General features: G+C 43.1%; 1 protein-coding gene across 13 annotated transcripts in view; it reads left to right on the forward strand.

Annotated features, from left to right (window-relative positions):
• The window catches only part of KTN1 (kinectin 1), a 97,505-nt gene that overhangs the window by 58,878 nt on the left and 23,204 nt on the right, over positions 1-15,423 (forward strand). For 5 of the 13 annotated variants that reach the window (XM_090034250.1, XM_090034248.1, XM_090034252.1 and 2 more), the window contains exons 19-33: positions 331-365; positions 498-588; positions 2,978-3,046; positions 4,811-4,836; positions 5,592-5,682; positions 5,844-5,912; positions 7,687-7,724; positions 8,397-8,487; positions 8,594-8,671; positions 9,734-9,771; positions 10,886-10,976; positions 11,066-11,134; positions 11,559-11,596; positions 12,512-12,602; positions 14,429-14,515. In XM_090034250.1, the coding sequence (XP_089890376.1) occupies positions 331-365; positions 498-588; positions 2,978-3,046; positions 4,811-4,836; positions 5,592-5,682; positions 5,844-5,912; positions 7,687-7,724; positions 8,397-8,487; positions 8,594-8,671; positions 9,734-9,771; positions 10,886-10,976; positions 11,066-11,134; positions 11,559-11,596; positions 12,512-12,602; positions 14,429-14,515 (1,002 nt within the window). The remainder of the gene's footprint in view (positions 1-330; positions 366-497; positions 589-2,977; positions 3,047-4,810; positions 4,837-5,591; positions 5,683-5,843; positions 5,913-7,686; positions 7,725-8,396; positions 8,488-8,593; positions 8,672-9,733; positions 9,772-10,885; positions 10,977-11,065; positions 11,135-11,558; positions 11,597-12,511; positions 12,603-14,428; positions 14,516-15,423) is intronic. The other 8 variants (XM_090034253.1, XM_090034257.1, XM_090034260.1 and 5 more) reach the window with 3 other exon arrangements.

The following is a 15,423-nucleotide window of genomic DNA, read 5'->3' on the forward strand; positions in this document are numbered from 1 at the left end:
GGTCACTGAGGTTTGGGAACATTTAGCATCTCACAGTGTTCAGGTCTGACATCCAAAATTCCTTGCTGCTTGTTGGTCACTAATGGTAAGGAGTAGAAAAGTTGGTTTGCCAGGGAATGAAACGATCTCTACAGGTCTTTAAATCATTCTTTCCAATTAGCACCATAAAGGCCACTTACCACAAAGACTCTACCTTTGAAAGATTTGTTCAAAAATCTAGAGACATTGGTGCTAACCAGTCCTCTCTGTTACTAAGATCTCAAACACAAATCTCAAATATATATTGGTTGATCCAGCTAATATATATGTGTATATATATTTAATTTGTAGACTAACAAAGAGCTCTTGGAGCACTTGGAAAGAAGGTAAGACATTTTTGTTTCTCCTCAAGAATACAAAAATATCTCTATGGTCCTATTTGGCGGTAAGATGCTTTTGTCTGTGTAAAATGCCTTTTCATGAAGAGTGCTTTGTAACTTCTATTTTTAATATCTCAGTATTAGAGAAAAGGATGATAAAATAAAGACGGTTGAAGAGCTGCTTGAGGCAGGACTCATAGAAGTGGCTAATAAAGAGGAGGAGCTGAAGGTAAAACCACATGCTATTATTATTCTCCCTCTCTCCCCATGGGAAGTATGTGGATGAGCAGTTCCCATAATAGAACATGTGTATATTTAACTTTTAGTTTCAGAACATTCCTTTCAATAAGAACATGACTGACTTCCGTTTCAAGGCAAAATGTTCACTTGCTGCTGATGGTGTTCCCTGCTCTCAACTAACATAAGGAATCTTAGAGAAATCTGATTTACATATCCTATTTGAAAGATTAAAAACTAACGATCTTAAGGGCCTATTTGACTAGGGACAAGTCTCTAGCTAAGGAAAGTGATTGCAAATTGAGGTGGCTAAGACTTTTCTATTCTAACTGTTAGTCTGAGGGATGAAGTAAACTGCAAATTGTTTCAACATGAAACCACCATCCACCTAAATATATTTGTCCACAGCTGAAAAAGGAGGAATATGTTAAAATGCTGAGAAGGCTGAAAAATTGCTGAAAACCCTCCCTAATGATATCTCTTTGTAGCTGGCCAGAAAGCTATGCCCCCAGCTTACTGAACACTATTCTAGGCATATTGACCTGCCCATAACCTTCAAACTCAGTTACTGAAACTTCTGCTTGGGTATGATGGGGTGAAAAGCACCCTGTTTAAATTTGCTGATGATACCAAAATTTGGGGTGAGGTGAACACACCAGTAGGGAGGGAAAGACTGCAGCAAGACTTGGATAGGTTACAGGGGTGGGGTAGCAAAAACAGGATGCGCTTCAACGCTGACAAGTGCAGGGCACTGCACTTGGGCAGTAGTAACCAGCAGCACACTTGTAAGATGGGAAACTCCCTTCTTGAGAGCACAGAGGCAGAAAGGGATCTTGGAGTCATTATTGACTCTGAGATGAACATGGGCTGACAATGTGAGGTCTCAGTTGGCAGGGCTAACTGGACCTTGTCGTGCATCCACAGGTGCATCTCTATCAGGGACAAGGAGGTGATTCTTCCCCTCTATGAAACACTGTGTCCAGTTCTGTGCGCCCCATTTCAGGAGGGATGTGGACAACACTGAGAGGGTCCAGAGGAGGGCCACCTGTATGATCCGGGGACTGCAGGGCAGACCCTGCAATGAAAGACTGAGGTACCCGCACCTGTTCAGCCTTCACAAGAGAAGGCTGAGGGGGGACCTGGTGCCAGTCTATAAACTCACTAGGGGGGACCAGAAGGGTTTGGGAGAGACCTTGTTTGCCCTAGCGCCCCCCGGCATAACAAGGAATAGCGGCCACAAGTTGTTGGAGAGGAGGTTTAGATTAGACATCCATAAGAACTACTTCACAGTTAGGGCGGCTAGGATCTGGAACCAACTTCCAAGGGAAGTGGTGCTGGTTCCTACCCTGGAGGTCTTTAAGAAGAGGCTTGATGCCTACCTAGTTGGGATCATTTGAGCCCAGTTTTTTGTTTTTTTTTTTCTCCTGCCCTGGCAGGGGGTCAGGCTTGAAGAACTATAAGGTCCCTTTGACCCGACTGCTATGATTCTATGAAGGCAGACATGGTGAAAGAGCCCCCATTGGCACAAAATGCAGCAGCTCAACTGAAGTTGGTGTGAGCCCATTGCCTTAACGTTTTTCTCTGCTGTACTCCCTGCTGAACAGAATCGTGATCAAGGTTTCTATATTGATATTCAGAGTCCTCCACTGAGATGGTTTGGACAGAGATGCCCAAGGGCTTCTGACCTTTTGTGACAGCTACTTTATATGGGAACAAGAAATTGGTTAGGGAATGGTTTGTGAATGCGGAAGTGAGGACTTTCAGAGGAGCAGGGCTGAGCCCAAGATAAATTGTAGTGACTAGTTTTGCAACAGAACTGCTATTGTAGACTTGATTGTCTATCAAGAAGTATTGTCCTCCTGCAATTCTGTTCAAGTACCTTCTTCTTCTTGTCAGCACATAGGATTAATGATGACTGTTGCTGGTTTCTAACATTTGGATGGTGCTCACATGCTATATAGGTGACTACCAAAAATATGCTGTATTTTCTGTTTTCTATTGTATATGACCTTCCTTCTCCCCCCTCCCCTCCCCTGAGGTCTAAAATTAAGGTGTGTCTTGTACACTAAAGATAATATAACAGAAAATAACTGAAATCATCATAAGAATTGACCAAAATTCAAATGTATGCTAATTCCTCCCCCCCCCCCCAATGATTTTATCCTTTGTGGGGTTGGGGAGAGGTTCTGGATAGTCTCTTCCATCTCTAATTTCTGAGATTCTTACACTTTAAATGGGAATGGATCTGAGACGGACAACATTTTTACAAGGAAATGCTGGTTTTCATTAGTCAGTCATTCTTCTCTCCTGAAGAAGGGTAAATTAAAAAATATTCTATCTTGTCTTATCTGCATTTTGTCACTGTGTTCTCCTTTAATAAGGTACTGAGAACAGAAAATTCATCCTTGAAAAACGAGGTTCAAAATCTGCAGAGTCAGCAGCTGGATCAGGTAATTTTTTTATTTATTTTTTTTAATTTTAGGGAATGCATGTCCCGTGCAGAGTGACAGATGTTATGGTTGGACTGCCAAATGCTCTGAAGGTTTGGAAATGCCTTGTCTGAAATTGGCCAGCAAAGTGACTCTGCTCTGGCGTTTCAAGAAGAGTAGTGTCCCTACAAGGGATTGTTACCCAAAGAATTAGCCGGGGCTGTGTGCTCCCCAAACATTCAGCCGGGAAAACTGTTTTTGCCCTGTAAGTGGGCTTTGTAAGCAAGTTGGCTGGAAGTGGACCTGCAAGTTCAGAAAGGCTGGAACTGCTGATGTAGCAGATGAAGCTGTGTCAGTTGGTCCATGAGCTCACAAGGCAGAAATCTGGTGGTGGATCTGCAGTTTCCAATGCTGCTGCCTGTTTATTTGATGGATTTTTCTAAATCCCGGTGTAAACAAAAAGTGCAAACTGAAATACTAAAGTTGCATAGTCAAGTGGTTGGCTATTGGGAAATGCTCAGTTTGAGGTTGCCTTTGGATGCCACCTGCTTAAGTATTATGGTGACATCTGATTTGCACGAATTCAACATTAATGTTCTTTTAATGCATCTTTTGGGCCCGTATATGTTTACGAGTTGTCATCCTTACTCTTCAGACCATTGATCTGCTTGCTTAATGACACTAGCCTCTACCACAGCAACCTATGGCAACGCACTTTTCTTCTAATGTCAAAAATTCCTGGCAGGGGAGCCTATACAACAGGGGTGGCAAGATGCAGCCCGCGGGCTGGATGCAGCCCACCAGGCCATTCTATCTGGCCCATGGGGCCCCTAAGAAATTTAGAAAATTAATATTTAGCTGCCCCCAGCTGCCTGTCACGCGGCCTTTGGCTTGCCAAAGTTCAGTAAGCGGCCCTCCGCCCAGAATAACTGCCTGCCCCGCTATACAAATACACTTATGCTTTTCGTCACATTTTGAATTGTTATAAGCATACAGTATCTGTCCTGAGTCTTCCTTGCTTTAATAGGTAAAGTGTAGTCCTTACAAAAGGTGCTAAAAGTTGCAGTACTTACAAAAAAAGAACAACAAATGCAGTGCATTCCAGCTAATTAAACCGGGCATCAAAGGAGTCTTTCTGCCTCTTGTTCTCCCCTGCACATGAACTTCCACCTAAGTCCTTCCCAAAGCTCATGCAGACAGTTTACGCTCAATACGCTTAATCTAGCAATGATCGTCAGTGCACTTAATCAGTCCTTTTCTTACTGCACATCTTGATTTTTAATGCTGCTCACTTACAAAGCAGTGTGACCTGCACTTGGATACAGAATTCTTGATTGCACTGGGAATGCCACAGTCTATGCTTTGTACAATGTACTGGCAGCTTAAGGCCTAGGGAGAGTCAGATGCTGAGTCAGTTATTGACATACGCTTTTAATTGCATCTCTTAACCAAGGCCATAGCTTGACCGTGCCTGGCCAGTTGAGAGCTCGGGGGAAGGTTATCGATGAGCCTGCTGCAGTAACGGCTCTGTGTTGTGAAGACCCAGCTGAGATCTCTGGGTTAATTTCACAGATACTTCCCAATGCCCATTGCATGGCAAATCCTTTGAGCTGCTAAAAACTCCAAGCCCAGATCTTAAACCAGTTGTCTAGAGACTTCAGTGTTTTCTGTCCCACTTAACCAGATCCTGAGCTTGCTATTCCTACCCCTCCCCACTGCCATCTGTAACATTTGAATTTTTCAGTCTTTCTGAAATAATTTGATTTTGCATTACTTTCTTTCCAGCCATTGGTGGAAGAACTTCAGAAAACGTAAGCATTTTTAATCTGTCTCTGAGGTTAACCTTGCCCCTCCTGTTTCCAAACTGGTTTTGCTCTCCCTCCTCTTAGCGTTCACTTTTAACTGGAAGATAGTGTGTGCATGGTTGGCTCTGCACAGTGCATCAAGCTAAACCAATGCTTTGGAAAATGTAGTAACCTGTTTACTGAATTAAGTTCGTATGGAGCTGATTGCAGTAAAAGCCGCTTTAGTGTTGCCAACCAAGGCTGTGAGGTTTCTACACCTGTCCTTGAGCCAAAGAGCTGGAATTAGACATGATATTTGTTAAAATTTTTGACTGGTGCTGTAATGTGCTCTCTAAAAAGAGCATGCCTGTTTTCTGAACATATAATTTAAGGAAAATACAGCTGTAAGTATTTTGGAGTGTTTGCGAGAACTTTGTATCTGAAGCTGGGCCAGGAACAGTCTAGTAGAGCAGCTTCTGATTTTATCTAACAACCCAAGCCAGGTACCTACCAACTGTACGCAACTAGTTACTCAAACTTGAACTTGTGCTATGCTAGCCCATATATCTTCCTTTAGTGGCACCTTGGCTTTGCCCTATCATTTGTGTTGGTTTTCAAACTTGGAATCTCAACTTCTGTTGCAGAATATCGTTAACATTTGGACAGCACATAGTGTGCTGGGGCCAGTTAGAGCTCCGCAGAGCTACTGTTAAGTTAATATTAATGAAGTTGGGATACTGTAGTTCAGCTCACTTTTGATGCTTTTTTTCCTTTTTGTTAAGAATCCATGAGAAGGATGGAAAGATAAAATCAGTGGAAGAACTCCTGCAGGCTGAAATCCTCAAAGTTGCAAACAAGGAGAAGACAGTTCAGGTACTGCTGAAGTAGCACTGTGTGCCTGTGTGTGTCTATACCACTGACTTCCACCTATTTGTCCTTACACTGCATTTGATAGTAGTTGACTTTTTTAGCATCCATTTTTGTGGTGTTTTGTGTTTCCATTGTCCAATCCTGTCTGTTTTGTCCTTGAAAAGGCTTTGGCACAGGAAATAGAGACTCTGAAAGAAGAAATAGGAAATTCCAAGCTTGAGATGGAAAAACAGGTAAAATTCCTAAGAGGCAGAAATGAGACAGCTTTGAAGTTGATGCTTTGCTTATTAGCATTTCTGTTCCTAGTACATGTTTTCTATTTTACTGGGGATTGTCACCGAGTGAAGCATGTTCTTATGGTGGGGATAAATTTATAGCAGGTACAATTTTGCTTCATCTACTATGGCATCTTCCAGAGACCCCAGAATTTGGGCTCAAGTGAGAGCCTTGGCCTGAGCTTCCGTAACTCAGAGTCTGAACCACTTGTTTCAGCTGGAGTGGTTGTGCACCAGTCTTGTAGTGGTGCCATGGTGCCCTCTAGTGCTCCATTGGGCAGTTCCTGTCTGACCACAAATGGGAGGGGGACTTATTGTCCTTTTGCGGCAGCTGTGAACAAACTGGCTAAGTCTCTTCCCTCAGTCAATTATCTTCTTCCTCTCTAGGGCCAGAGGGTCTGTCCTTTACATTTGCTTTCCAGATAAATGGACCAACCTTATCTAGCAGCTAAAGAAGTCTTTTAAAGAGTGAGTTATCACTCCAGATGCAGGAAATGATGGCAAATGGGGCTAGATGTCACAGTTTTATCTAATGCCTGTTGTCCCACACAGTGTCCTATCAGGAAGCTTGCTTGATATTTTTTGCCTGTATTTCCCTTTTCTTGATTTTTTTTTTTCTTTTTTTTTTCCCCTCCCTTTAGTTCTAGTGACAGCCTAATAGGCTCTTCTTTCTTCATCTCTTCCCTTTGGTGCTCACTTTGGGATTTTTCCTTTTTGTTTATACACACTTCTCTACTGTTACCTTTTCTCCTATATCAGTCTTTCCAAGTCCTGACAGTCTCATTTTTCCTCAACTCCCTCTGGTGTGTTGGTGCCCTGTGTTAATGTACTGCACAGTAGCAGTGTCCTGAGAGCCATATGATAGGGATACGTACTCCATGAAGTGGTGCTCTAGGACCCCATATTTGTGCATATGCAGTCCTTGGCTACCACAAGCCAATAGACTTTTGGGAGACTTTGAAGTTACTGGTTCTCTGTGGGGCAGTAGTGGGAGAATGCAAATGAACTGTTTTGGCTACCCTCTGTTCATGCTGGCACTGAAAGGACTGAAACTCCCCACAGTGGTTGGCTCTGAAGCGTAGCTTGCTCTACACAGTAACTAGCCCTTATGTAAACTGTCCAGAGCCTCTGTGTATGTACTTTACCTTTTTTAGCCTTGTGAAGGGGAGCAAACATTGGGGTTTTTTCTATATTAGACAAAAATAATATAAGGGCACATGGGGTTGGGCACAGTATCCCCTACTGGAGTCAGTAGGCTTGAGCTGGCAAGTTGCTTTCTAGGTCTCCTCCACCTTGGATCATGGGCCAAAAACTGATTTGGTTTTGTATAGCGTTCAGAAGGAGCATTCCCTCTCAGGTTTATCTTTCCCCTCCACCCCACAGAAAGCTAAGTGCTCTGTTTGGTGTTTGTTCTCACAACAGAGACTTAAATGGTAGCACTGTGACAGTGCTGTATGTGGGGCTTTTTCTCTTACTGTGCTCCAGGGGGTGATTGAAATGCATTAACATTAAGTAGTGAAATCATTCATTTTGTAAACTTTTCGCTTCCCTCCTTGCCCCCCAACCTGCATTTTGGGTTTACAGCGTTAGTGCCCATTTGAACAGTTTCTAGTGGTCTCATCTTCCCAAGCTTTGTCCCAAAGCGATATGAATAGTTGATGTCTCTTACCTATTTGACATGGGTAGTCTGTACTGCTTTTGGAGTGATTCAATTCCTGAATGTTGTCTTTAGGTGTCGTTTGCTTCACAAGTCAAGGACCTTCAGATTCTGTAAGTATGGCTGCTAACAGCAGTGCCCAGTCTGTTCAATCATCCTCTTTCCTTCCATGCTCTGATGTGATTGGAGTTGAAATGTTCTTGTTTGTCTCTTCTGGTCTGTGTGAAATGAGCGAGTGGTATTTACTCCATTCCTAGTGGCCATGTGACCTTGTTTTATGCACATAGTCACCCTTGTGTGCTTCTGCTGAAACGGCAGTAAGGCTGTCTATTGTGGAGTGGGCGCACATCTAGAGTGTGGGCTCCATAAATGATGCATTCAAGACTGAAAGCATGTTGGCAGGACAGCACGGGACACCTATGCGGCTGCTATCTATTCTGTATTACTGGAGAAATAGGTTATAAATATCTTAGGCTGTTTTGTCTCCACCCTTCTCAGGCTGAAAGGTGTTGGCAGAATACGTTTTGCAAGGAGAAAGAACGTATGTGGAATCCCTGCAGTGCAGACTTTGCCCTCTTTGATATCATGAGCTGAGCCATAGATCCAAGGGCACCTTTCAGTCTGCCTGCTACAGTAGTGTGAACTGAAGAGTTCTCACACATTTATCTTCCTCTGGCAAGCAGCGGTGGAGCCTTTGGTCATGCCAGCCACTCTTGTTTGTACTTTATTGCAAAGTTCTAGGTTTCTTCCAGATGATAAAAGCTTTTTTTGTCATAATGGTACAGACTGAAGGGGAAAGATGAACACATGAGAACTATGGAGGCCTTATTGGAAGAGAAGCAGAAAGAGATTGCCAAGAAAGCAGAATGGTTGCAGGTAAACTTCTTTTTCTTTTTTTGTTATCCAGTGAAAAGCATCTAAATCTAAACACAGAACTTAAATACACACCATGCACTCATCTCCTTTGTTTTTCTATCCCAAGGGCCAGCAGAATACCATTGCACAACTGACCAGTAAAGTTCAGGAGCTAGAACAACGGAACTTGCAACATCTACAGCAGGTATTGCCGCCGGCAGAGAGGGATCATGTGGCAACAGCTAGGGTTTTTGTGTTGATTGTTGGGTGTGTTTTGTTTGTTTTGTTTTGGGGTTTTTTTTACTACTTTTTTTCACCTGAACCAGATTTTTTTTTTTTGCCTCTACCCTGGCCTGTTTCAGAGCTTTGTCTTGGCTTAATTTCTGTCCAGTCAACTGGTGCGAAAAGGGGTACATGGGCATGCCTTCTGGCTCGGGGGTTTTGAACAAAGGCAAAGATATAAAAATAACAGACTGAGGGAGTATTTTCATGATGCTCCATTGATATATGCTCTCAGGAAGAACACCAGTAGGGATGGTAACAGTGGCCTGAAGCCTTTATGACTTCACTGCTGTTAATCCCTGTTTTTTCACACCTCTAGGCTGGATTGCAGTAAAGTGATCTGCAAAGGTAGCCCTAGGCAGGGCACTTCATGGCCTCAGCTATTGCAGGAGGTAACTGCTTGCTGTTTAAGTGGGTCAGGCTGCCATCTGAGCTCTCTCTCTAGAATCATTCTCCAGCTGCCCTTCAGTGTTTGTCTCTATAGTCTGGGCCTCTCCCCTTTGATCTGCCACAGAAGTTGTTTGGCTGGAAGGCTGTCCCCATTGTTAGACTCAAGGGCAGGCAGTGGCCTGTCCTCAGGGATGAAGTGGAGCTCTTCAGGCTGAAAGGGTACATTCATGTGGGAGCTAGTTCATGTTTTCTGGGGCGCAAGAAGTGGTGCTAAAGATGAATTCTTTCCACATCGTAAGTTGGGCAGTTGGCCATAGAGGAACTTATCCTACCCATGGGTGAATGTGATGGAAATGGGAGTGCAGATTTTAGGCCAGCTGGCATCAGATGTGCATGTTTGCAGTTTGCTGCAATGCACTCCAGTGCGCAATTAGAGCAGTGTAACTTACTGAATGTAACTGACCTAAAACACATCTGGTCTGGTGGTGGTGCCACTTGTTCAGACCACGCGTCCCTTGTAATATAAATGCTCACTGTTAGTTTGAACCCTTTTCTGTTATTGCAACAGATCCAAACATCTCCTCTCTTTTTTAAGGTTTCAGCTGCATCACAAGCCCAGGATCTGGAAAACCTGTGAGTATGGATAGCCAGAAATGTTCTCTGCTGTGCCTTTTGCTGTGGGATTTCTGTTGGCTATAACAGGAATTGGTGCTGATGGCAATGCATCAGGCAGCCTACCCACTGCCTCCTAGAACAACAAATGCCTGCTTGTCTGATTGGCCTGACTAAATAATAGCAATGCATACCCAGAGCAGAAAAGAGGAGATCCTAAAGGATTCCTTTTCCTGCACCAAAATCTATCCATACTGCTTGTATCTACTTTGTGATCAGTGCTCCTGCTTTTCAGTTGCTTTCCTCTCTACCATTCATTAAGTATATCAAGTGGTTTATCTTTGACAGTGTCCTGAGTCTATGCAACTTGAGAGATGGCAAGAGATGCAGATGGCTAGTATAAAGCCTTAAGGTTCATTCTAAGGCAGTAGCACTCTGGTCCCTGTCTTGTAAAGGGATATTACTGTGTTCTCCATTGTCAATGTAATTTTAATCTCATTACTTGTGATAATGTTGTCTAATATTAAGATGGATAATGAACGTGTGCATTTCAGAGGCGGCTGATTTTAAAAGCCTTGGATTCAGATGGGTGAACGTGTGTCATCTGACTGGTCTTTCTGGAGAGACCTTGCCTCCTGCATCTTGATCCCACCAACAGATAAATGGGGTTATCATCCAGAGCCTTGTTCTTGGCCATTCCCCTCAGGGCTGGGGGAAGGAAATCTGTCTACCTGCCCATGGGCCATGCTCAGATTTCCACACTGCCAGCACAGAGGCCAGATTTAATTGAAACCAGTTGGCTGGGAGGATTGGTTGTGGGCATTAGCAGTTCATTTTCTATCTGGTTCGAATACTGTCTTGGTAATTAATGACTAAATGAACTTGCTGTCTAATGCCTGAGGCTTCAGGGACATGCGTGCAGCACATGCTGTTGCAGCTGGTGCTATTTTCATCTTCCTTGGTGCAGAAGCCATTGCATAGCTGCCTGGTTCTCTCCAGACTGGCCTCCTGTGGCAACTGTGGTTGTGCAGGTTTAATTTGATCACTGCTGCAAACTCAGCAACACCTAGAGTATCAACACTAAGTGACTTATTTATTAATCAGAATGTGTTTGTTTTCCAAATGAACTGTGCAGGCTGAAGGGGAAGGAAGAACAGGTGAAGAGGATGGAAGCTTTGTTAGAAGAAAGGGGGAGAGAAATCGCAAGCAAAGTAAAACAGTTGCAGGTGATGTTTTAGTATGGAGGTGCCCAGTGCAATAAATGGGGAGTGCCTGCCTGTGCATGTGTGTGACCTGGTTCTCTCTCTCTCTGCAGGATGTAGCAAAAGAGAATGAACTGTTCAAAGTTCAAATTCAAGAATTAAAGCAAGAGAACTGTAAACAGGTACGCCTTCACCTCTGTTAGCTGACGCTGATGGGTGTGGTTCCCCGGGCTCTGTCATGTTGCATGCTTGTCAGGGGAGTCACCATACTTTCAGCTAGGTTCAGTCCAGAACAATGGATGGAAGTGACATTAGAAATGCATCCAACTAACAAAATTGTTGGGTCCTGGGTCTTTCTTCCTACTTTCCCTTTTATTTCCTAGGCCTTCACTCCAGATTTAGACTCTTACCTACCACAGTCTTGCCTCCCACTCTTTGCCCTTGAGGCTGCAAATTACAGTTGCCAACTGGCTGGGCAAAGACAACTGGATGCCCTGAAAGGGCTTAGTGTGGCAGGAAGCACCAATTAACAAAGCCAGGCACATTCTCTGCAATACAACCAGCTGTTGTTCATCTGTTTTTAATTCTTTTCTGATCTGTTTGTAGGCATCTCTGACTGTCCAAAGTGAAGAGCTGCTGCAAGTGTAAGTATTGCCAGAAATCTAAAGGCTAGTAACGTTAATACACGTCACTTCAATTACTGTATGAAAAACTTGGCCCAAGTAAAAGCAGATGCTTCCCCAGAATATCAGCTTACATGAGTTGTATTTCTTAGTGAAGTTTAGCTGCACACTTGTATTTCTGAATCATAGTCCTTAGCTGTGTCTTGCGCCAAATCTCTGCTGAGAACATAATGGAAGCAAGACACTTCTAGCTCAGTTTACATGCACTCCAGGTTCATAGGTAAAGCTTCATGCCTGGAACCGAGACTTAACATTTAAGTTTCCAAAAATGGTAATTGTTGGGTAATCACTGCCTTGCAGTAGATTCTTTTACATGTTGTGAGACAGTTTGTGCTCAGGAAGATCTCGGTGATGGATAACATTAGGAATGTCAGGGTGTTCCAAGGTAGAAATGAAACATGTTAAAAACTGCAGAGCGTAGGCCAGGCCTGTCTGCATCAACTTTCACAAGCTTTTCCTTTGGATGTGTTAAAACCCGCCGGCTTTTTTTCTCCAATCAGTCTGGATGGCTTGTGGAGTCAGGAGTGGCAGCTGAAAATTTGCATCCTCATTCAGACAATAACACCTGATTGTGTCTTTGTGCAAATTAGTGGCGTGTGTTAATGATGATCTATCCAGCTAGAAAGCAGAGCCTTTATGTGGTGATTAGTAAGTAGTGAACCTACAGATAAACACCTATGTAAGCAAAGAAATCCCACAGGCCAGAAAGCAGTAGAAATTGAGCATGTTAAGTGGACAAGTCCAGGTTTATGGACAGGCTCCATGAACCTGCCTTGGCAGAGCTTAGGTTTGGAAGGAAGTCTCTGTGTCATAGTCTAAATATAGTCTTGTATGCAACTGCCTCCCAACTTGCTTGTGACTCTTGTGCTAATTCAGTATTGCAGGAAAAGAGACCGAACTTACCAGTCTCCGAAATGAGCTAGCGTTTTTGGGCAATGCTGTTGAGCAACAGAGGAAAAAGAACAATGTAAGGAAATTCTTTGTAAACTTGAGGACTATATCTGTATGTACACAGCTACACTGTGACCAGTATTCTGATGCCAAGCCAGTAACTCCACTTTGCCATTATACCATGTCACATGCTTGATTACACTCCCTTTTCCTTTTTCTCTTGGGACTGAATTATCTACCCTTGCCTAACACTTGGTTAATTCTTTGTCCAGTCACTGATTCGATGGGCAGGGAAAAATTGCTGGAGAGCAGATTTAATGGCAAATATTCACACTTAATTTTTAACCTGGTTAACTGTGCTCTGAAATCTAATCTTTAACTCGGGTGGCGCGCATCTCATTTGTATCCAGTTTACTTAAAATCCAATAAGGGGCATTCTGTTTGTGATGCTGAGACCTGACTTACCCCACTTCCAGACGCATCTTCTCCCACTTTTGCAGTAAGAGCTTATGAGGAGGTAGCAGCCCTTTCATGGCAGCTATCAGTGGTGCTGTATTGATCAATTGATGGGTGTCCAAAGTGATATGTACTAGGTGTATGCCCAAGAAGATGCAAGTAACTTCCACAGAAAACATAATTTGTCCCAGACTGAAGGATAAGAGGCTTTACAGATGTTGCAAGAATGAAGGATGGACAGAGTTATGGGATTTTTAGATGATTGTTAGGAGGAGAGTATGAATATACTAAACCTATGTAGATGGTGAAATAGTATGTAGGAATCTGTTCGTTGTCTGCCCAGTGTTGGGGCAATGGTTAAACCTTTAGGTTCAAAAGCTCACTGTCCCCTGCACGTTATATCTAGAGTGCTCTTCCTGTTTTGTAAGCAGCAGCATTGCTGTTGGGAGACTCAAGTTAATAGATGTTTCCTGCAAAAAATGTGGTATGTACAATGTCTAGTTTTTCAGGCCTCTTTTATGTTGCAGCTAGAATGTGTGGTAGTCTTAAGTCCAGTTTTTTGCTGGTTAGGCAGCTGGAGAAGTCAAATTCTCAAACACCCACAGTCTACCCACACAGTGCCCATACCCCTTTCCAGAAAATGGAAGTGGAGTATAGTATTTTTAAATCTAGTTTGCCACCTCCACCTTGGAACTGCAAATTTGCCTGGCAACATCTTGTGGAGCACACGTTTGATGACCTTGCCAAGAAAGATGCAAGAGTACAGCAAGTTCCTGTGTTGTTCCCCAGCAGACCTTTGTAAAGTGCTCATCACTCTGGCAAAACAGGAATCTTAGAGGAGGGCCACAGTTCTTGGTAACTCAGTGTAACAGAGAGCAGCTCTGCTGGGTACTGCTGTGAAGTGAGGCTCTAACCTTTGTATCCACACAGACACCCACTGGCTTTGGCTTCAGTCGAGTTGTGCTTGGGTGCAGGGGTCTGCCCAGTCAGATCTATTTGCAAGGCTGGGGCTTAAACGCACACCTCTCTGTCTATTTGGGTCCATTTCAGAGTATACAGCTCAACATACCTAACACTCTGTGTAATCTGTGGTTTGGTGTCTGTGTTCCTCACTACTTCTGAATACTTTTCTCTTTCTTCTTACAAGTGCAGTCAAAGTGTGGGGGTGGCCAACATAATAATGATATGCTTGTTAACACAATAACACTTGATATAGTTCTGAGGACGGTGTGGGGAGAATTGGCATTTTGCTTTTTCATTCAAACTCTTAAACATCCCACTTGTTTTTGCTAGTGTACCTCATCTTGCCCAGCAAAAATCATCTTGCAGTAACCAGCATTTAAATGCAAATTACTGAATGGAATGCAAAATCTCTGTCTCTGAAGTAAAAGCAGAAACAGTTTGAGTATTGGCTGAACTGAAATCATTCTTTCTAAAAACGATTAGGACCTTCGGGAGAAAAACTGGAAAGCAATGGAAGCATTGGCATCAACTGAAAAATTGCTGCAGGACAGAGTGAACAAGACTGCCAAGGTTGTAATGTTAACTGCTAGAAACGATGCATTAAGCTACAAACAATTCTGCAGCTGGTTTTTTAAATCCAAATGAAGCATTTAACTTTTACTGCAATTTTATATAGAAAAGTCTGTTCTGAGTGATCATTCATATACTTTCACTTCTGCTGCTTCTTGTCTGTTATTTTTCTTAAGTTATGGGCATGCTGATTTTGTTTTGTTTGCATAATTGTTAGAGCTGTTGTGAATCTTTCCTTTCATGGTGGGTTCCAGAAAATAAGGTTGTTTGATGCTAGTGATTGAACTGCTAGTGGGCTTTTGCCTTGCTTTAAGCTTTAGTAGCTTAGTGAAGAGGAACTACTTGATTATTTTGAGGAATTTCCCAATAAACAATTTATTATTCTACCAAAGTTAGTTTGGAAAGCCTGATCTTGAAAGCATAGGAAGCTGTCCAGGCCCTGATGAACCAAACATGATGAATGAAGCCATGGGATTTTGAATGAATTGTTCCCAAAGTTGTTTGTTTCTTAATACATGGCCTCACTTATACTAACTTTGCACAAATCATGTAGCATCAAAATAATGCAAGGAGCTGGCTTTAAAGAAAAGCTTAGGGAGCCAGAGTAAGGGGGGGAAATAGTCATTGGGAGTTGTCCATGTCTTAAAAGAAAGCTTAAATGCCCTCTGCTTAGCCCACTCTCAAGAGGATGCTTGTGTAGCTGCTGCTTGCTACAGCTAAATGCTTGTTTTCTTTCTTAAGCAGGCTCTTGCAGCTCATTGATGGAGCTTATACTGTTGAAAACTAACCCATTTTAACCCTATAGCTTCACAGCCTAATGTCTCCCATCTTTTATCTCTCTGGATCTCAACTTCCTAATGCCACAGATGACACTTCCAGCCGAGTAACTCCAGAACAGGAGGCTTGGT

The sequence above is a fragment of the Crocodylus siamensis genome, chromosome 2 (genome assembly GCF_052110815.1).
Source record: "Crocodylus siamensis isolate JL-2025a chromosome 2, ASM5211081v1, whole genome shotgun sequence".
Taxonomy (NCBI): domain Eukaryota; kingdom Metazoa; phylum Chordata; order Crocodylia; family Crocodylidae; genus Crocodylus; species Crocodylus siamensis.